The sequence below is a fragment of the Panthera tigris genome, chromosome C2 (genome assembly GCF_018350195.1).
Source record: "Panthera tigris isolate Pti1 chromosome C2, P.tigris_Pti1_mat1.1, whole genome shotgun sequence".
Lineage (NCBI taxonomy): Eukaryota > Metazoa > Chordata > Mammalia > Carnivora > Felidae > Panthera > Panthera tigris.
Window position 1 is genome coordinate 113,445,503 of NC_056668.1, and position 22,721 is coordinate 113,468,223.

The 22,721-nt window shown below is 41.2% G+C and overlaps 1 protein-coding gene and 1 long non-coding RNA gene across 2 annotated transcripts in view; one reads left to right on the top strand and one right to left on the bottom strand.

Moving 5' to 3' along the window:
• The window catches only part of ANKUB1 (ankyrin repeat and ubiquitin domain containing 1), a 27,775-nt gene extending 12,242 nt beyond the window's left edge, over nucleotides 1–15,533 (top strand). The window contains exons 4-6 of the mRNA XM_015539335.2: nucleotides 7,180–7,294; nucleotides 10,877–11,815; nucleotides 15,404–15,533. Coding sequence (XP_015394821.2) covers nucleotides 7,180–7,294; nucleotides 10,877–11,815; nucleotides 15,404–15,533 — 1,184 coding nt within the window. The remainder of the gene's footprint in view (nucleotides 1–7,179; nucleotides 7,295–10,876; nucleotides 11,816–15,403) is intronic.
• Nucleotides 1–22,696, bottom strand: part of LOC107180018 — a 25,340-nt gene extending 2,644 nt beyond the window's left edge. Inside the window, exons 1-2 of the long non-coding RNA XR_001510773.2 lie at nucleotides 22,455–22,696; nucleotides 22,167–22,289 (exon numbers count right to left, since the gene is read on the bottom strand). This is a non-coding gene — a long non-coding RNA (uncharacterized LOC107180018). The remainder of the gene's footprint in view (nucleotides 1–22,166; nucleotides 22,290–22,454) is intronic.
• Between the last annotated feature and the right edge of the window lie 25 nt (nucleotides 22,697–22,721).

Genomic DNA, 22,721 nt, shown 5'->3' on the forward strand with positions numbered 1-22,721 from the left:
TTGTGCAAAGCATCCCTAGTGTTCCTCAATAGCTAGTCCACCTTTTTTAACTAGAGGGTAAAGGAGTTATGATCAGTCTGTCTTCCAGGTTCTCCCCTTCCCAGTCAATGAGTCATCCCTGATGCTATCAAGAGTTGAAAATTGACCCCTTTCTAAAGACAGTGGAAAATCAGAAGGCTTCTGAGAAACAGTCAAGCTCATATTGAAAATCAAGGACTTCGGGGCGCCTGGGTGGCGCAGTCGGTTAAGCGTCCGACTTCAGCCAGGTCACGATCTCGCGGTCCGTGAGTTCGAGCCCCGCGTCAGGCTCTGGGCTGATGGCTCGGAGCCTGGAGCCTGTTTCCGATTCTGTGTCTCCCTCTCTCTCTGCCCCTCCCCTGTTCATGCTCTGTCTCACTGTGTCCCAAAAATAAATAAAAAACGTTGAAAAAAAAAATTAAAAAAAAAAAAAGAAAATCAAGGACTTCAGGGGTGCCTGGGGGGCTCAGCTCGTTAAGCATCCAACTCTTGATCTTGGGTCAGGTCATGATTTCGCCATTTGTGAGTTCAAGCCCTGCGTCGGGCTCTGTGCTGACAGCGCAAAGCCTGCTTGGAATTCTCTCTCCCTCTATATCTGTCCCTACCCCACTTGTGTTCTCTCTCTCTCTCAAAATAAAGAAATAAACTTAAAAAAAAATCAAGGGCTTCAATACTTCATTTAGTCTGGAAATACTTACTAGCTCATATAGAGAGATGCAGAACTGCTTCTGCACTCCAAGCATTTATAATAAAGTGGTAGAAAGAAGGCATGCACATATATTTAGTTATAATCCAATAAGTCAGCTCAGTGTAGGCTGAAGGGCTCAAGGGAAGGCATTCTGGAGAATGCTGGGTGTGAGCACACAAAGATAATCATCTGAAATGAAGAAGGGAAGACATTCCAGGCTTCTGAGCCAAAAGAAAAACACAAGCCACAGGTTCACAAACATGGGTTTAATCCAGGGAAGACAAATATCAGGAGACTGTTCCAAAGAGTGGAGGAGCCTCACTGAGACCAATAGGAAACACAACTGGGGTCAGATTGAGAAGGGTCTTAGGGGTGAGGCAACAGAGCTTAATATGTAAGCTTAATAGGCTTGCCACCATAGCCACGTACATTCTGGAACAGAAATGTTTTAGCAGAAGTTTAATCTGGTAGCAAGCAGCATGAAATACAGATAGGAGTGAAGAGAGAAGCAAGGTGATATGCCAACAGGCTTTCTGAGAATCCCAGTATTAACCAATTCCACTAGCAACAGAAGAGATGAATCTGAGAAACCCAGGAAGTAGAGACAGGATGTCAGGCTGAATCACATTTAAGAAGAGGGAAGCACCAAGGCTCTGACACTAGGACGGTGGTGGTGAAATTTGGGAAAAGGAGCTTATGCTTTGGGTCCTGAACTTTAGATATAAAGAAACTCAGAGAGTATGGTTTATTTCCTAAAAGTTACTCTGCTAGTTGGTAGCAAAGTTGTAAGTACATGTGACATCGTCTCATTCTCCTCCATGACAAATATGGTGTGAGGGCTTAATGATGGGTTGGGTTAGCAGATACTGCTGTAGGCATCCTGCCCATGGGTCAGGGGCCAAGCCCTAGGAGACGTGCTTTCCTGAGAGAGTAAGTACAGAAAGGAACATGTCAAGGGCCAAAGGCCAATGGTCAGGACATGCTGAAGTCAGGGCAAGTAGACAGAAGAGGAGTCAGAAAAGGAGACATGCAAAGTTGTCAGAAGTGGGAGGGAACTGGGACTTTGCATTGTCACAGATGACAAGGAAGAGACTGTTTTCAGGATGCTGGTAAAAGGCCAAAGACAATGTCTGAGAAAAACTTTTTGATTTGGCTTAAAGGTCACTGGTGAGCTCAGAGCAGTTTTAATAAAGAGGATGGAGACAGAAAGATTTCAGGGATTAAAAAAAAAGATAAGTAATTAGAGGATAAAGGATGTTTTTGGTGATAGAATATTTAATGATTAACTTATCAAGAATTTGCCAAAGCTAAACATTCTCTAATATTTGTGATTTTGTGACTTGAGGCTTATTGGTACATCATATAGGTACAACACACACCCACACACCCACACCCACACCCACCTTTTCTTGTATCAATGTGTATGGGACATTTATACGTTCATTTTAACCTCATTTCTGGTTTTTTTTTTTTAATTTTTAAATATTTATTTTTTATTGAGAGAGAGAGAGAGTGCAAGCAGGAGAGGGGCAGAGAGAGGGAGACACAGAATCTGAAGCAGGATCCAGGCTCTGAGCTGTCAGCACAGAGCCCAATGCAGGGCTTGAATGCAGTTGAATGCAGGGCTGGAAGGATTATCCAATAAATGGTTAACTTGCTTAGAAGTTCTCTGGATTTTCAAAAGTTGTGCATTAAGAGAAAAACCATCCATTGTTACCTTTGTTCCTTCAGAAATGAGGACTGCTTCACTGCAAGGAACTAAAATTAATAGTTAAAACACGTGTAACAATTGTTCCCAGATAGGGAGTTAAAGGAGAATAAAATACAGGGCTCGACGGAGGTGCCCTACTGCTGACGAGGATTTAAATCATATAGCCTTCTCTGTAGTTTTCAGAATCGGGGTTCATCAACAGTGGACAGGATGATCAAGGAAGAGCTGAGATCCTAATGCTAGGCAACCACTTAGGAAAGGGCAGGTGGGCCAGGAAAAGGGGAGTTAGTCTCAAATGAGTCTTGCTGGTGGGATCCCTGAGATAGGTAGACAGATCAGTCTGCAACTACATTTAGGAAGGCAGAAGTTGACCCCAGGGTGACCCAGCAGGGGCCTGGTGGGCGAGCCATAGCATAGCATCAAAGTAGTGAGTGAATGAATAAATAAATAAATTACATAAGAGGTGACAAACCAGACAAGCTAGTTGTTGACATCAGAGGCTCTGACAACACATAACAGAAATCTAACCCCAGGGATTGGGGTTCAGAGTAGGAACTTCAGCTCCAGGCTCAAAGAATGGATGAACCTCAGTCCTAAAACCCAAAAGGTAGAGTAGGATACTGACATTCATGTTCTGGGGCACAAGGTGGGGGCTTGGTCAGGAGGGATAAAAAGGCAACTTGCTAGAACTGAGACAATATCTGAGCCAGATGAACAGAAATGCCAACTTCCCACCTTAGCTACTGGCTTAACATATTCCCTTTTACTAGAATTAAGGTTATTTCCTGGGCCTAGAGCTTGGCTGGCTCTTCAGATGGAAGCTGTGCAGCCTCAGCTGTAGAGGATCAAGGAGGCTGCGGTACAGTGTCAATCAGGCTTTTCAATGCTCATCTGTGGATAACAATTTTTTTAAGAGAGAGGGAGAGCAGGAGCTGGGGACAGGGGCAGAGAGGCAAAGGGAGAGAGAGAGAATCTCAAGCAGGCTCCAAACTCAGCACACAGTCTGATGCGGTTCTCGGTCCCATGACCCTGGAATCGTGACCTGAGCCAAAATCAAGAGTTGGACACTCAACTGACTGAGCCACCCAGGGGCCCCTATGGGTAATTTTTATAGTAAACTACAAACACAGCAAATCACTTAAGTCAGGAGATGAAATAAATGTACTTGGAACAGTGTTTAAAGTCCCTTGTTTTCAGTGCTACCCATAGGAGTCAAACCTTTAAATAAGAAAGTTTAAGTACAGCAAGAAGCTTCAGAGCAACTAAATCTATTGCATCAAGGGTAATAAACACCTGCAAGTATTTATTATAAACTTACTATGTGTCTGGGCCTGAGGGTATGTATGGATAAGCCAAGTCACACATATTCCCAGTTCCTACTGCCAAGGCCATCATATTGATTCAAAGGCAGTCAGCCAATCTACAGATTGTCCAATGACATCAGCTCTCACAGCTGAGTCAATTAAATTCTTGTTTGGAGACAAAGATAACACAGAGGACAGGAATGTAGGCACAGAAGCCAGATTGCCTAGGTACAACTCCTGATTCCCCTACTTACTGGGTATGTAAAACCTGGGCAGTTTACTGAATCTCATAGTGCCTCAGTTTCCTTAGATGTCAAATGGAGAGAATTATACAACCCATACTTAGGATTGTTGTAAATGTTACATTCTCTTATTCACGTAAAGTACTTAGAATAATGGAGAGCATATAATAAGCATTCAATGAGTATTAGCTGTTCATATTCAATATATTATTATCATTAATTATTACTAGCCTTGTGAATTCCAATTGGGAAATATAGAGAGACAAAACCAGTTATCAGTGTGGGCAGAAAATTCACGGTGTCATGACGTAAGGTTGGGTCATGGCAAAGCAATGTTGCACGCATACCTCAGCTACGGCAGGACAAACTGTAAGAAGGCAGGGCAGCCTGTTAGCAGAGAAAGGGAGGAGACACAAAGAGCTAGAGGGCTTGAGAAAGAGAGAGAGAGATCCTGGAGCTCCTGGGAGTTGGGGAGTGGCCCATCTTGAGTACTTTTGTTCGCAACGTACAGCAGATCTGGCCCTTGACTCAGTACAATAAACCCCATTTTCCTGAGGGCCTCCTTGCAGCCCAAAAGCATAACTAGAACAGAACCCACAGACTGGATGAGACAATGCTTGGGCTCAGAGAGTTCTCTGTCAGGGTTTATAAAGTGTGAATTCCAAAGCAGAAATGTATTTTTAACAATAAAGACTTTCAACATACATTATGGTAACCAGTTGAACAGTCCTTTTATCTATTTAGAGCGGTGAGCTAATGACATAATTAAGAAGGGCTTCCTGGAGGAGGTGATTCCAGGGTTGCATCATAAACTATTGGCAGGAGGGCGTGGGTAAGAAGTCACAAGAATTCAGACAGCAAAAGGAGAGACCCCAAGGCCAGAAACAGCCTATTGTGCACAGTGAAGTGCAGGACAGCCTCCTGGGCTACAAAGGGCTAGGAGGGCAGCAGGTGGCCAAAATGGATTCGGGAAATAGGGTAGAATTTCCTTCAACAAATATTTACTGATCATCCACCATGAGCCAGGCACCACCAAGGAAAGTGAACATAGAGCTGCGAGCAACAGTGGCAAGATTCCTAGCGTCTTGAAGCTTGCAGTTCAGTGGGAAAGGCAAGCAGCACTAAGTAAACAGAAAAAGAGCAAATTTTAAATAGAAATGAGAACTTCTTAGTAAAAGGAAAACAGGATATGGGAACAGGGAGTCATGTGGTAGCATGGGGGGGCGGGGGGAGGCTATTAGATGGTTAGCTAGAAGAGGAGATGACAGTTGAGCAGAGACCTGAATAAAGGGATGAGGAGGCTGGTGGGAGCTTCCGGAGGTAGATTTAGGTGAAAGATCATCTAGGCCTGAAATAGGGTGGAGCCGGGGAGACGGAGGCAAGGAAATGGTTCTTAAACTTTTATGAGATAAACTTTTCAGGCCTTAGCTATTGTGCATGAGAAAAAGGGAAGGACAAAGAGTAACTCCTCAATGTCTAGCTGAGGGAGGTAACAAGGAAGACAGTGGTGCCACAAACTGAGACACAACGCAGGAGGAAGAGTAGGTTGAGGAAAGATGAGTGGTCTTTCAGAACGATGGATTTATAGTGCACTCTCTTAGATGCCTGTGTCCCCAGCAGGGGGACTCTGGAGCTGAAGCAGAGGCCTGGTGTGGAGATTTGGACTTTGGAATGAACGCCATGTGGGTGGTCAGTGAAGCCAATAGCATCACTGAGATTGCCTTAGTCAGCCAATATTCAGTGAGCACTTATTAAGTGCCAGGCTATGCGGCAAGTCTTGAAGGAACTTTCTTTTTAGTGAGGACATGAAAAGCAAAAAAGTCCAAACAAGAAAAATGATTTAAAGTACTGATGATAGGAGCTATGAAGAAGTTAAAATAAAGTCATACGATAAAGACTAAAGGAGTTGGGGGGGGGGAGGGGGCAGTGGTGGCCAAGAGGGTCCTTTGTGAGGACATGATGCTTGAACTGAAAACTGAATAAGGACACTATCCTGTGAAAAGCTGGATGAAGACCCTTTGAAGCAAAAGAAATTACAAGTCTTCAGGTCTTGAGATGGGAGTAGACGTAGTGTGTCTGAAGGACAGGTGAAAGGTCAGAGTGGCTGGGACAGAGTGAGTGAGTGAGCCAGACAGGAAGGAGATTGGGTTTTATCCCGGGGGAATGTGTAGAGAAAGAAAAGAAGGCTGAGGAAAGAAGATTCCTAAAAAACACCAGCCTGAAGGACAAAGGGTATGTGGTGCTACCTAGCGTAGACCAGGAGAGAGTAGACTTTTGAGGAGCAAGTGACAAATTCTCCAGCAGCAGGATGCCTGGGTGGCTCAGTCAGTTGAGTGTGAGACTCTTGATTTCAGCTCAGGTCATGATCCCAGGGTCTTGGGATCAGGCTGCATGCTGAATGCGGAGCCTGCTTGGGATTCTCTCTCTCTCTCTTCCTCTGCCCTTCTGCCCTACTTGCACTTCCTCTCTTTCCCCATTAAAAAAAAAAAAAAAATTCTCCAGTGGCAATGAACACATTACTTTCATGTTCATAATACAGAATATCTATTTTGTGAAGGATAAAACGAAAGGATCATTCAACTCCACCCATAGCCCGCTTGTAAGCTAACGGCCCCAAAAGCCCATTAGTCCTGTCACAGTTTCTTCAGTTTCCTTTTCCAACATACTGGCTTCAGTTGACATGGTGATGTATAAATTTTTTTAATGTTTATTTGTTTTTGAGGGAGAGAGAAAGAGTATAAGCAGGGGAGGGGCAGAGAGAAAGGGGGACACAGTATCCGAAGCAGGCTCCAGACTCTGAGCTGTCAGCACAGAGTCCAGTGTAGGACTAGAACTCACAAACCGTGAGATCATGACCTGAGCCAAAGATAGATGCTTAACCGATTGAGCCGTCCAGGCGCCCCTACATGGTGATGTATATGTCAGCACGGAATCAATGTCCACAGGACTATTTTAAGATAGGTGCAAAGAAGTATTGCAGCATTATATGCAATTGCTGTGCAGCTGGGAAAATGGAAGTGCACAGAAGTTAAATGGCTTTTCCAAGTGACTGCAGGCCTAAGCTAAAAATAGCATCCCTGTCTACTTAGTCCAAGGTTACTTTTCGATTTGCATCTAGCTTGTGCCTCTGTTGAAGGAAGCTATCCTTAGAAGTTTTATGGATTTCCAAACCACAGTGATAGACTGGGATGATTAACTGCCTCTCTTGATCCACAGGCACAACACTTCGTTTGGACGTCTGGGATGGATGGAAGGAATTTCTGATGGGTTGTCTTCTGGGACAAAAACTTAAAGTCCAACGCTATTTATCAAATGAAGGACCAGTACTCAAGTATGGAGATAAGACAAATGCTAAATTAAGTAATTTTTACTGAACTTCCATAGGAACCTTGAGCCATCAATTCACTCTACAGCTGGAGTGCCGCACCATGCCAATTCCACTTAGCATGAATTAACCTGAAATTATTATTGAGATATTTACTGGAAAAAGATAGCAGGGATGTCACCAAGGCTGACTGCCTTTGGTGATGGATTGCAATTCAGGTAGACTTTCCTCAGGAAACACTAACTATTTAAATAAGTGATGTCAGTTTGGTTTGGAAATCAGACTATTAACAGCACTTTGAAAGCCCATCAGAATAAGTACCTTGCCACCCTCATATTCAATTATCCTAAAAAGCACTGATTGCTAACTGATTGGCTGAAACATTGGCTGCCTCTCCCTAAGCTCCCAAAGAATTTTTCAAACTGCTTTTAATACAAGCCTTCATACTTCTGCCATACATGAACATGTGTGACTGGGGCAGTGGATGGTAGGCTCAGAGAAGCAGGTGGTCATTTTAATGTATCTCTGCAGTCAGCAGCTTCTCATACATGTAAGTTGCATTACTCTTTAGGTTTTAATTCAATGGTATTTTAGGACAGGGACCCCTCCTGGTGATTCAATCATGCTTTACAGAAGCCCACACACCCAGCAAGAGCTCTAAGGGCTCTAAGAAGTGACAGAATAGAAAACAGCTTCTGCGATTGTATATAATATTCAATATTCTGAATTAATTTCTATCTAGAGATAGTGATACTTCCCTTTTTTCATGTTCTAAATCCAAAGAAATGGCTTGTATTGCATTGTTACTTTAATAGTGCATATTTATTGAGTACTTTGTAACAAGACACTGTGTTACATGTATTACCTAATTTTATACTTAGAACAATTTTATGAGGTAGATACTCTTTTATCACCAATGTCACACAGCTAGCCAGGGCACAACTAGATACCGAATCCTAACAATTTCATTCTAATGCTCAGATGCTTAACCATTCCACTTGACTTAATCCTTAAGTAAAATCTGAGGACGGTGAGCAATGGGGGGTGTGGCTGTGTGCCTGCTTTAGACCCTGCCCCCAATGTACACCCATGCGCATGGCTCAGCTGACCCAGCTGGGCCCACAGGCTCACTCAGTTCCAGGCCTTATCGGCTCTGGTGATGGGTTCCCAGACTGCAATCTCCCTGCCCACACTATTTGTATTCTCATCATGCTGAAACACACACACACACATAGGAACCGGATGGACAGAGGCACACAGGGGAGGAGGGGAAAAAGAGAAAAAAAGACCTATCAGCTCAGAGAATATACATGATCAGGCTAAAAAGCTCCTTTTATTCTGTCACCCAATCAGCAATGATCTATTGAGCATATACCACACATGATCCTAGGAATATACCAATAAACAAGATATGGTCCCTGCCTTCAACCTTACAATCCAGTAAAGGAAACAAAAAAAACAAGTAACAGTGTGCATTGGTGGTATAGTGGTGAGCATAGCTGCCTTCCAAGAAACAAGTCACCAATTCCTGGAGAAGCAGAATTGCAAAATGATTAGGGACACAAACTCCAGGGCCCTTCTGCCTAGGTTCATAGCCCTACTCTCCAAGTGTTTAGTGTGTAAACTTGGGCAAGTTATACAGTCATCCTGTACTTGTTGCCTCCTTGAGGAAAAGGGAGTAATAATTGCATCTGTCTCACAGAACTGTTTCAGAGATTGTGTGACTAAATCATCGGAATTTAGAGGGCTGGTTGGCACATGGAAAGCGGGACATAATTGCTACGTGCTGTTGCTGTCACCATTCAGTATGAAAGTGTCATGGCATGGATACAGTCATGATCCATGATATTGGACTGGGAATGTATACAGTGGGCAACTAACTAGACTTAGGGGATCAGGTAAAGCATCCTGAGAAAGGCAACTGACGTCTGAAGGGCTGATACTTAGGCAAAAGGAAGGGAGGGAAAAAAAAAAAAAAGATATTCCAAAATTGATGGAACCACATGAACAAAGTCCCAGGGGGCAAGAGAATAGCTTCAAAGAACTGAAACAAGTTCCACATGGTAGGTCATGAAGTGAGAGGGAGCTAGTGGCCGGAGGCTAGAAGGATAAGGAGAGGCCAGCTCTTGCAGGCACCTGTAGGAATGTGAAGGAACTTGGGCTTTATCTTTTAAGTTCTGGGAAGACATTGAAGGTAGAGAAAAGCCATGATGAGACCTGCATTTTAGAACATTGCTCTGGTTGCAGTGTGAGGAATAGAGGCAGGCAGGGGACAGGGAGATAGTCAAGACGTAACAGTGGCCTGAACGAAGCTTATGACAGCAGAGGTGTGGCTAAGAAAACTCAACTGTGAAAAGATACGTTTAGAAGATAGAATCAGTTAGTCTAGGTAACAATATGAAAGCAAAGGCCAGTTAGTCCTTCCAAGAGGGACTCTTCTCCCCAAAATAAGAAAATTGATCACATTCAGAGATGCTGATTTGCACTAATGAATTTTGGGGAAAAAAAAATGATGTGTGAACCAAAATGCCACTGTATTAAGGCATAATTCTAATTAGTTATAATCTAACTGTGGGTCCTGGAGACCCACATGTTCTGAGAAGGTCATCTCCTTGTACAGGAAAATTACACAGGAAGCCGCATACACATCAAAAGATGGTGTGGTGAGCATGTAATCAGAGACAGGAGGGTCAGTTGGTTTTGGATGTAGGTGGTTTTGGATGATGCCAGGCAAGCTTGCCTCCATCTCTATAATGGGGTCCGATAGCCCTGCCCAAGTATATCCTGAACAATACTTAGTGAACTCTGTCTAGGTTTGCCTCCCTAATTCTTATTTCTCTGAACAGCCCCCACCAGTCATTCAACTTATGCTTTATGGGGAGGGATAGTAGGAAGGCCAGTGTGGCTCTAGGACAGTGACAGGGAAGGGGGTTGTGGAAAGTGGGGCAGGAGAGCGGGGCAGGGGCCTGATTGTAAGAGGCCTTGTAGGTCAAGGTGAGGAGTTAGGATTTCAATTGCAATGGGAAGCTATTGGAAGGTTCGGAACAGAGGATAAACTATCTCCCGTTTCGGGAATAAAAAGGTCACTGAGTGCTGTGTGAGGAAAAGCCCGTAGGGAAATACAAGGAGGTGGGAGACAGTTAGGAGACTATGGCACTGGTGCTGGTGGGAGTGCAACGTAGTGGTTTAGATCTGAATAGCAGTAGAGACTTTGAGAAGCCAGAAAATAAGGGCTGATGGTAGAAAAGACAAAACAAACATAGAAATCCATAGTTCTAAAATGTGCTGGATTTCTTCCAGTACTTTCCCAATTAATATAAAGGTTACTGTTTTCACTGGGACTTTGAGTTTCATAAAAAAGAAAACCACTCCAAGGAGCCCACTTTGAATTATTTGCCTGTGCATAATGGGATAATCTATACAAGCAGGATCTGTGCAGTTTAAGCTGTATATTACCATACACCTTTCCTGAGAACATTCTATGTAAAAGTTAAGAAGAAATAAATATCTTAACTAGTATGTTTTGTAACTACATTATCGGTTTGCTGACTTACTAAACACCCACTCCCACTTGTTTCGTTCATTCAGGTATCAGAAAAAGGTAGCCCTGTTCATCGCCGCCTTCTATGGGTACATCGAGCTCACTGAATGGGCCCTGAAGCAGGGCGTGCGGCCCGATGAGGCTGTCGGTGTTCACCCCTATCGAGCATGGTGCCATGAAGCCCTTCATGCAGATGTCTCTAAATGCCCCATTCATGCAGCTGCAGAAGCGGGCCAACTGTTGATTCTGAAGGCCTTTGTCAACTGCAGCGTGCTGTGCCTGGAATGTAAAAACGCAGCGGGGCAAATCCCCCTGACCATCGCATTTAAACACAAGCATAAAGACTGTGTATTGTATTTATTGAGCAAAATGTGGTCCACGGTTTCTTTTCCGAAAATATCAGTTCCCATGAGGATTTATATTAAAATAAAACAATGGGTCCTCAAAGCTCAGAGTCACAACCTTAATAAAAGCCAGCTTTGCAGCGCAAGGGTCCTTGGGGCAAAAGTTGGAGACACCGTGATGGTGGATGGTTTCACCACACCACAAATGACCTCCAAGGGCTGGCATAAGGCTCAGAACAAGGACTCACAAAGCACTGTGGGTAAGCTACCACCTCTCAAGGAAGAAACTGCAAGCAAGAAACCTATCAATCCTTTGGCAATTTCACAGCAGATCACAAGACGACAAACCTTGAAATTACCTCCACCGGTAGATGCAAATACGTCCTTTAAATTACAAAGACAGCAACAACAAAATCAGAAAAAAATTACTGCTGCAGCTAAGAAAAAAGAAAAGTTCATAAAAAATACATATCTCCCCCAAATCCCCCTCCCTCCAGTTTCAAGAGTGGGCTATTCACACCCATCTTTTTACTATGCAACACCCAGTGCTGATTTTTTACTCAAATCGTCCTTTGCGTGCTTCTCAGAGCACAGTGGTAAGACTCCAAGGGAGAACGCCATCTACTGCTTAGCCGTGGCCAGGTAACGTTTTCTCTTTAAATACATAAGGACAAACCTTTAATAGGGCCGCTCTAGGGCAGGAAGTGGTCCATGAAGTCCTACCATGCCATATAATGTAATACAGGTTGTACGAATGCATCAGTATCCAGCTTCAAGGACCTCATCTTAGCCTTGTGTCTAGGACAAAATGAATTGATTTTACTGGCCAATCCAATCTGTGTAGTATCTGTGTAGTAAAAATCATTTTACTCCTCAGGCTTTCGGAAAGAAAAGAGACAGTAGAAAGAGTTGTATCAAATAACAAGGTCTGGGGCACCTGGGTGGCTCCGTTGGTTGAGTGTCCAACTCTTAATTTTGTCTCAGGTCATGATCCCAGGGAGTGAGCCCTGCATTGGGCTCCGTCCTAAGCATGGAGCCTGCTTGAGGTTCTCTCTCTGTCTCTCTCTCTCTCTCTCTCTCTCTCTCATTCTCTCTCTCTCCTTCCCTCTATCCCATCCCCCACTCACATGTTCTTTCTCTCTAAAAATAAAATAAAAATAACAAGGTCCCTTGACTCTTTTTTTAACTAATAAGAAATTGTTAATAATTAAAGGGAGAAGGGAGAGACTTGAAATGGGGGAGAGACACATTAAAAGTGTCATGGAAGACTGGATGGTAATGAAAGTGGAAGGAAAGAAAGGAACAAGTGAATAACAGACTGAACCATAAAGACTTCAGCTGACTTACTGGGCAAGATATATTGGTTGGGAAAGATCTATATTGGACAGGGTGATAGAGTTGACATTAATATTTAAGGTCAGCTTAAAAAGTAATCCATTGTCACATTTAAAGACAAAAACCAGTGTATCAGGAGTGGACTTTTCAGGCACATTCATTTCATAAGATAAAATTTGACATTGGTCATCAGATTTCACTGAAAACACAACTCTGATCAGATCTCAGGTACCATCCATTACTTATGTGGTTTTTTTGCATTCTAATATTACAGTAGAATATAGATTTATGAGTGGTTTTCCCCCTTACTCAATATAATGAAAAGGAAAGAAAAAAAACAAGGCTAGATTGTTTCAGTTGTCTTTCAGTATTTGTCTTTATTTCCACTCTACTTTATTTCAGCTAAGCTGCTGCCACCTAGTGGTCAGAGTAATCGGGCTATAAAACTGGCAAAATTTGGAACAGCACAATGAAACTAACTGCTTAACAATTTTAATTTTCATAATTCGTGAGCTATCTCTGACTAGAATGTATAAGAGATAACCTAAAATTCTAGAAAAATACCCAAGAAAATTATTAATTGAAAACATTGGGGTGCCTGGGTGGCTCAGTTGGGTAAGCATCAGACTCTTGATTTCGGCTTGGGTCATGAACTCGTGGTTGGTGAGCTCAAGCCCCACATTGGGCTCTTTGCTGACAGTGAGGAGTCTGCTTGGGATTCTCTCTCCTTCTCTCTCTGCTCCTCCCCTGTGCATGCATGTGCGCAAGAGCGCTCTCTCTCTCAAAATAAATAAACATTAAAAAATTATATAGTTATCTTAAAATCATGCTGTAAACATAAGAAAGGAAGCACTGATTAGTTTTATCAATAGATGTACATTAGAAATCAAAAGATGTACATTAGAAATCAAAAGATGCACTTTTAAAACATTCTTAACTGCTTATTATGTCCCAGTGAAGTGCTAGGCAGAATGCAAACACGCAAAGGTAAAGCAAGGAGTTAATCCAGAACATTAACGATGAATGAGGCAAAGTTGGATGGAGTTCAAATATTTGAAATACTAAGGTAATTTTACGCAAGATTGCTTCTGATAGAATTGGTGGAAGCCCTTTAAATTTCAAGAACTTTGCCAGACAAAAGGGGTGGTGGTAAAGAAAAGGAGCCAGGTACAGGTGCCAACATGGTCAAGGGCACTGTTTTATGAAAGGGTAAGAGAGAAATTTAGTTTTCAAAGAAGTCAGCAGATCTGCAAAAGGCATTTTAGGGGACAGGGAGAAACCGGCTAAAGATGAAACTAGCAAGATAGGCTGCACCTGCATGGAGAAGCGTCTTGGGTGCCCAAGTGGAGAGTGTGCTTCTTGTTAGGAAGTAGATAGGAAGATCACGGAAGTTCTTTTTTTTTTTTTTTTTTATCAGACAAGTCACATAATCAGTTTGTGTTTATTCTGGAAGATGTATCTGGTGGAGATGTGTGTTAGAGTCACCGGGAAGAAGTCTTACTGAAGCTGTGGAAGGCCTACAGTAGAGTTAGGAGGCTTCAATAAAGGAAGCAAAGAATGATAAAGACCTGGACTAGAGCAGAAATAGTAGGGAAGAGGAGAAAAGCCAAATATGACAGATATTTCTGAGGAACAATCTGCAAACTGTGATTGCTAATTAGATGTAGAAGTAGAGAGAGAAGGAGGAATTGAGTTTTATTTCTGGAGTTAGAGATGGTGAGGAGATAGCAAAGCCACTGTGTTATTAGAGCAAGGATACTGAAGGGGGCAGGTTTAGAAAGAAGATAAAAGACATGGAAATTGGAAGTGTCAGTCAGGATTTAGGAGTCATGGATATGTGAGTTGAAGCAATTAGTAAATAAGGCCTCCCAGGATGAGGGTGCAGAGAGAGAGGAAGACAAAAAGGACAGAACCTCAGAGGACCCCTCTAAAGTAAATCACATTTGGGATGCCTGGGTGGCTCAGTTGGTTAAGCATCTGACTCTTGGTTTCGGCTCAGGTCACGATCTCATGTTTTTGTGGGTTCAAGCCCCGTGTCCAGCTCCATGCTGAGGTGCGGAGCCTGCTTAGGATTTTCTGTCTCCCTCTCTTGCTGCCCCTCCCCCACTTGCACTATGTCTGTCTTTCTCAAAATAGATAAGTAAACTTAAAAAAAATAAAGTAAATCACATTTATATCCTACAAAGTAGGAGTAATGATATTCAAATCCACAAGTCCTTATTAGCATATAGTCAGGGAATAGCTACTATAAAACATTAAATTTCACTGCATTTCAGTTAAAGCCTATTTAATATCATTTTTTTAATTAAAAACATTTTTTTTAATTTTAGAGAGAGTGTACAAGCAGGGGAGAGAGGCAGAGGGAGAGAGAGAGAATCTTAAGCAGACTCCACACTCAGTGCGGAGCCTGATACAGGACTGAACCCTTGACACTGAGATCATGACCTGAGCCAAAATCAAGAGTCTGACACTTAACTGACTGAGCCCACCCAGGCTCCCCAAGGCTATTTAATTCTTATCAATGAAAAATAACATGTTTCTGTTGGGGAGGAAAAGGAAGAGAAGGGAGACACCAGAGAATATATCATCTATATAAGCATGCCTGGGAATATAGAAAAAGGTTCAAGCTAGAGAATTCTGTATGACATTGACTGGTTTTCTGATTCTAGGTGTGAGTGCTAAATTTCTAGTATTGCTTGGGAAAATAACACTTCCACTGCTTCACAAGGAACCAGTTTCAGAAAGATTCCAACTTTCTATTTTATAACCTATCTGTGTGAGAAGATAAACTAGCCACAGTTACAAAATGAACCTTAAGATTTCTATCATTTCAGCAACAAACAGGGACAAGATTGGACTTCCTTACAATTTTTTTTTTGTCTTGTTTTCTTGCAGTGCCTTTAAAGAGAAACGATGGCTTCAGCAGTTAGGAATAGCAAGAGTTCTAGCCAAAAAGAGCATTTCTAACCTGACCACACAAGGAGGCCTGACAGCATGTGAAAATCCTCCAGAAATCGTGCTTTGAAGAGTCATGACAACCTCAGTTTGGGCAAAGACCTGATCAAACAGAACCTTCAGTTCTAATGTTAACATTTCAAGTAATTAATGCTATAAGTTCTAATAATAGTTCTAATGCTACACAACTATCAACAGGATATTTAATATCTAACATCAGGTTTTCTTGAATTCCATCACTGGCAGTGAACATTCCAGGCATGTGTTTTGCATAGTTTGAGAAAGAATCTATAAGAAATGGAAGGTAGTAGTCGCCTTACAGAGTAGGAAAACTGGAAGGATGGGAACCAAGAATGGGGGTGAGAACTTTTACAGTTTCTCTTTTTTTGTTTTCCTGGGTTTATTTTTAATGCTTTCTCTTTTTTTAAACCATATTAATGTAGAACATAATAAAAATAAATTCATTTTAAAAGTAGGACGGTTACAAACATCCTCCTACAAAAGTCAAGTTCTGGTCTTAGATATCTTTTGAACTTCTGCTAAAACATCGCTTTCCATTAATTTTTTAAAATTGGTACACACAGTGAATTGCACAAATCTTAAACGTAAGATTCTATGGCTCTGACAAATATATACATCAATATAACCAATACCCCAGTCAAGATGCAAATACTTCCATTTCCCCAGAAAGTCTCTCCAAGCTCCTATAACTAAGTCCATCCTAATCCCCTATAGGCATCCACTTCTCTGATTTCTGTATCCATGCATAAAGTTTTCTAGTCAAAGAAATCACACGATTGGTCACTTCTGTTTGCTTTTGTTGCTCCGTGTAATATTTATGCTGTTGCATGTATCAATAGTATATTCTTTTCTCTCTCTCTGTAGTGATATTCTTTTTCATTCCTGGTATTGGTAACTTTTGCTTTCTCTACTTTTCTTTTTGTCATAAATAGTCTTGCTGATGACTTATTGTTATGAAACATAAGTGGTTTTTATCAATTTTAATAGTTTAGCTTTTTACAGTGAACTATTACTTTTAATTCTTTCTATTGTATATTTGTGTTCTAATTTGTTTCTTTCTTTTTTTTTTTTTTACAGTTTTTACTTCTCTGATTAAAATTTTCATCTGTCATCCAATGTTTTGGACATATTATTCATAGTTATTTTGGAGTCCAGGTCTAATAACTCCAATATCTATACTTCCTTCATTCAGATCTTTCTTTGACTTTTCTTTATTACCTAGTATATTCCATTGTATGGATACACCATAATTTATCTGTTCAGCTGTATGTGTATTTGGGTTGCCTATAGTTCTGTGTTATTGTGAATAAAACTACTATGAATATTATCGTAAAGGTCTTTTTCTGGACATAAGCTTTCATTTTTCTTGGGCAAATACCTAGGAGTGGAATTATTGGATAATACATTGGATAAATGTACATTTAACATTATAAGAAATTGCATAACAGTTCTCCAAAGTGGTTTTATGATTTTATACTGCCATTAACAATGTACAAATGTTCTGGTTGTTTCACATACTTGTCAAAATTTGGTGTCATCAGTGTTTTGGATTTTGTTATTCTAGTGGGTTTGAAATGACATTTCATTATGGTATTAATTTACATTTCCTTGATGACTAATGATACTGCAGGCTTTTTCATGTGCTTATTGGTCATTTGTATATCTTTTGTGAAGTATCAACTCAAGAGTTTTGCCCATCCGAAATATTGGGTTGTCTTTTAATTATTAGTTTATTGGAGATTTTTACATACTCATGATACAAATTCTCTGTATGATACAAATACATACAGATATGTGTATTGCAAATATTTTTTCACAGGCTGTGGCTCACTTTTTCATTTTATTAATGGTGCCTTTTGACGAATGAAAGTTTTTAACTTTGATGAAATACAATTTATCATTTTTTTTCTTTTATGGCTAACGTCTTCCATTTTCTCTTTAAGAATCCTCTGCCTATCTCAAAGTTGTGAAGATATTCTCGTATGTTTTCTTCTAGAGGTTTCATAGTTTTAGTTTTTACGTTAGGTCTATAGTCCATCTTGAATTATGTTTGTGTGTGTAATACGACGTGAGCGTCAGGATTCATTTTTTCCCCCTGTTTATCAAATTGCTGTAGCACCAGTTGTTGAAAAAACCATCTTTTCTCTCATTGAATTACCTTGGTATCTTTGTCAAATATCAGTTTACAATATTTATGGATCTATTTCCAGACTCTCTATTTTGTTCCATTGATCTACTTACTTATAATTATACTATACCACACTGTCTTAATTACTATAGTTTCATAGTGGGCTTTGAAATCAGGTAGTATGACTATTCCAGCTTTGTTCTTCTTTTTCCAAGTTTATTTTGGCTTTTCTTAGTCCTTTCATTTCCATATAGATATTTTTTTTTAACATTTATTTATTAAAATAAATGCCTCTAAAGAGAGACAGAGCGAGACAGAGCATGAGTGGGGAAGGGGTGGGGGGGGGCACAGAATTGGAAGCAGGCTCCAGGCTCCCAGCTATCAGCACAGAGCCCAACATGGGGCTCAAACCCACAGACTGCAAGATCATGACCTGAGCCAAAGTTGGACGCTCAACTGACTGAGCCACCCATGTGCCCCTTTCCATATAGATTTTTATTTTTTATTTTTTTTAAGTTTATTTATTTTTGAGACAGAGAGAGACAGAGCATGAACGGGGGAGGGTCAGAGAGAGAGGGAGACACAGAATCGGAAGCAGGCTCCAGGCTCTGAGCCATCAGCCCAGAGCCCGACGCGGGGCTCGAACTCACGGACGGCGAGATCGTGACCTGAGCTGAAGTCGGAGGCTTAACCGACTGAGCCACCCAGGCGCCCCTCCATATAGATTTTTAAATAAACTTGTCATTCTCTATTAAAAAAAAAAACCCGTTGGGATTTTGATAGGGCACACGTGATATCTTAATAATATCGAATCTTGCAACCCATGATGCATTTCTCTATCCATGGTATATGTCACCATTTATTTATATCTTCCTCTATTTCTTTCATCATTTTTTTTTAGTTTTTGGTGTAAAACTTTTGTTAAAATTTTCTTTTTAAATTTTTAATGTTTTTATTTATTTTTGAGACAGAGAGAGACAGATCATGAGCAGGGGAGGGGCAGAGAGCAAGGGAGACACAGAATCTGAAGCAGGCTCCAGGCTCTGAGCTGTCAGCACAGAGCCTGATGCGGGGCTTGAACTCACGGACTATGAGATCATGACTTGAGCTGAAGTCGGACGCTTAACTGACTGAGCCACCCAGGCGCCCCCCTAAAGTTCATTTTTTAAAAATACCTTTAAGTTTCAAGTTAGATATTTGGAGTTGGGCCACATAGAAGATTAATGTAAAAGAAAATACAAAGATGATGCCGAAGAGATATAAGGCAGCATGTGTATAGGTGCTAGTTCATTGTAGAGACAAGAAAGGATAGATAGTAACTGGAAGAGGACCCAGGTTCTGGGGCACTGGTAACATTATATTTCTTGACCTGGGTAACTAGGTGTGTTCAATATGAGAAAATTCAACAGAAAGTATTTTTTATCTTTTCCATTTTATATACCTATTTTATAATCCAATTGAAAAGGTGAACTAAAATAATTTTTAAAAAATCAAAGGAATTAATTCATGCATTTTGTGCCAGATTCAGACCCATGAGAGGGCAATCCATGTGAGTGATGGGTATGACCAGGCTCTTATCCTCGTGACAGTATGCATGCTGAACCAAACAGCAATTCCTTGCAAAGGATGATATTTTACATAACATCGAAACACAGCCAAGGAAATTCTGGTGCAAAGATTCTGGGGCTGGGATGTCTGAGAAAGAAAAAGGAATGTGGGGATATCTCAAGGAAAAGGAAAAGGATGAGGTGGAGGGAAATAGAAAAATAAGGAAAGCATGCGAGAGGACAATTGATATGAAGCCTTTTTCCCTGCCAAAATCAAATGAAAAAATACTGAGTATACTTTCTTCACTTTAGCCCCAGAAGTAAAATGGCACGAAGTGACTTTAAGACCTTACGTACTTATAATGTAATACAATTGTAAAGCATTAGTATTAGCATGTATAGCCATACCCTGGGACACTTAGCCTGAATCTTATTGGAATCAGAGTTAATCAGTTAATCAGTAGAAGTTGCTACCTTCTCTGTGGGGTTCCAAATCATTTTGTTCAAACCTCAAGTATTAGCTCATCATACTCATATTGACTTCACCTAATTGTCCCCCTCAATTTATTGTCATCGTGTAGAGGGAAAGACATTGTTTTGTTCACCTCCAAACTGCCAAGGCATAGCATATGCTTGCACCTTTGAATAATTGCTCAACAAACATTTGTTGCACCAAATGAATGGATTTTAGGATGATTATGCACACAGAATTCTCAATGATTTGGGCACATAAAATCAGCTATAAAATAGAAATGCTCCAGTTTGCAAATCTTTCAGTTGTTTAACATTAATTTATTGTTTAATTTGATCATTAAAATAAATTTCTTGGGGTTCCTGGGTAGCTCAGTTGGTTAAGTGTCCAACTCTTGATTTTGGCTCAGGTCACAGTCTCACTGTTCGTGAGTTTGTGCCCTGCACTGGGCTCTGTGCTGATGGTGCAGAGCCTGCGTGGGATTCTGTCTCCCTCTCTCTCTGCCCCTCCCCAGCTTGCTTTCCATCGCTCTCTCTCAAAATAAATAAATATTTAAAAATCAATTCCTTAACGTGAACTTATTAATTCATTTAAGCATGATAACAGCCCTGTATGGCACAGAAGGGCAATCATCATTAAAACACCCGTGGAGATGACACTAAAGTAAAGGAGACAATCAAGTGAAGTCAATACAGTATAATGGGGCACCTGGGTGGCTCAGTCGGTTGAGCGTCTGGCCCTTGATTTTGGTTCAAGTCAGGATTCCGGAGTTGTGGGATTGAGCCCCAGCTTGTGGAATCACGCCTTATGTTGGGCTTCGTGCTGAGCATGGAGCCTGCCTAAACTCCTCTCTCTCCCTCTTCCTCTGCCCCTCCACTGCTTGCATGCACACTCTCTTGCTCTCTTTCTCTCTCAAAAAAAAAAAAAAATCAAGAGGCTAAGTTTATAACATTTAAAAACAACTTGTTGGAGGCCTTATAGGAAGTATGAAAACCAGATCTGGAATCTAGACTTCAGATTTTTCATTCAGGTAATTTCCTCTAAACTATGATATGATATTTAGTAATAAAACATTGCTCTGGGGGTGCCTGGGTGGCTCAGTTGGTTGAGCGTCCAACTTCAGCTCAAGTCATGATCTCACAGCTTGTGAGTTCCAGCCCCACATCAGGCTCTGTACTAACAGCACAGGACCTGGAGCCTGCTTCTGATTCTGTGTCTCCCTCTCTCTCTGCCCCTCCCCTGCTCATGTTCTGTTGCTCCTGTCTCAAAAATAAACATTTACAAAAAATTTTTTTAAAAACAAACAAAAAAAACGTTGCTCTGTAAATTGTCCCAGAGAGTTCTAACTCCCAGGCTGTTTCCCCCCAGCTATAACTTGGCTTCTTGATCACTTTCTTTGGCCACTCCATTCTGTTACTTCTATTCGCCACCTTCACCCCCGCCACCCGCATTTTTAGTCCCTGAGATCACAGGGAAGAAAGGCTATATCATATTGGCATAGTATTATATCTACTTGTAGATTCATTTAGGCATTTCTTATTCCCCATGAATGTATGATTCTTGAAGTATCTCCTTTGTGCCAGCTGAAACTGGTTCTTACTGCAATGATCCCCTCATTAACCCATGGATTCACTACAATCTTTGACATGTGTCCATTATATATTTGTCAAAAAATCATGATTTTACTTTTTTCCGAAAACTATTCTTAAATAATAGACATTTTCTCAATTAGGAATAAAAGCTGCTTCAGGAAACGATGCTATTTTTGCTGATCTCCAACTTACAGTCTAAGAAAATATTGTGCTCTCTCTGCAAATGCTGCTTCAAGACCTAACTGACAAATTTAAAGACATTCCTTTCTGTGCCCCTCCTTTCTGTGGAGGAAACAAACAATTTCAATGTGAAGGACAAGGTACACACAGCAAACAGAGCTAAAACAACTTCCAATTTTCATTTCTGCCCAGGAGACAGTATAGAGAGAATTATCTCAATCCCTACATATAACAATAGATATGAAATCTCTCTCTACTCCCTCTTCTCTTTCCCCCCACCAACTTCCCCACCAAGGGGGGTGAGATTTGGAAAGTCCTGTTCCTATCAATTGGCAATTCCATAGTCTCCGATATTTGAACCACAGCAGGTGAGAAGAAAAAGCTGGGAAAAGACCCAAAATTTCACACTGTCTCAACACATAAAGATAAAAATACTGTTCTGAACTCTGCAAGCATCAGTCATTGTTGTCATCATCACCTTTTTTTTTTTTTAATGTTTATTTATTTATTTTTGAGAGACAAAGAGAAAGAGAGAGCGCACAAGCAGGGGAGGGGCAGAGAGAGATGGAAACAGAATCCCTAAAGCAGGCTCCTCGCGCTGTCAGCACAGAGCCCAATGCTGGGGTCAAACCCACACACCGTGAGATCCTGACCCGAACCAAAAACGAGAGTCAGAGGCTTCAACCAACTGACCCACCCAGGCACCCCTTGTCATCATCATCTTTATCCTAATTCATAATCACTCATAGAAATTGTTACAAACCTTCAGGTTGCAGCCTGCTGTGTAGAATGATGGGCTTTGGAGCAGGTCGTCAAGGGATCTGACCCTCTCCTTCCAGCCGTGTCTCTGGCTTATTATGTGATCTTTGGAGCTTTGATTCGTCATCTGTAAAAACGAGGTCATAGCTCTTGAGCGAATTAAATAAGATCAATCAAATAAGATAACATATACAAAAACTCTGTGCAAACTAATAGCTCTATAAAAGTTAGTTTCAGTCGCTTGACCTTTCTCTGTTTCCTTATCCCTCATGGGAACAATAATGGTACCTACCTCATAGAATTCTTCTCAACTCTAAATAAGTAAATACATGTAAGAACATTTCCTGATACAGTGCTTAATACATGTTAGCTACTGATATTATTCATGTAGGCTCCACATGGGGGCGTGCAGGATTTTAAACGTCGTTTCATCTTCCACCGAGCATGGCACCGCGCATCCACCAGGCTACGTCTTTTCAATACGATTTGCTAGCGGAAGAATCTTCCAACGCCAGAATACACCATCAGCGGGCGTTCGAGTGTAGGACTCAGGCCGGAA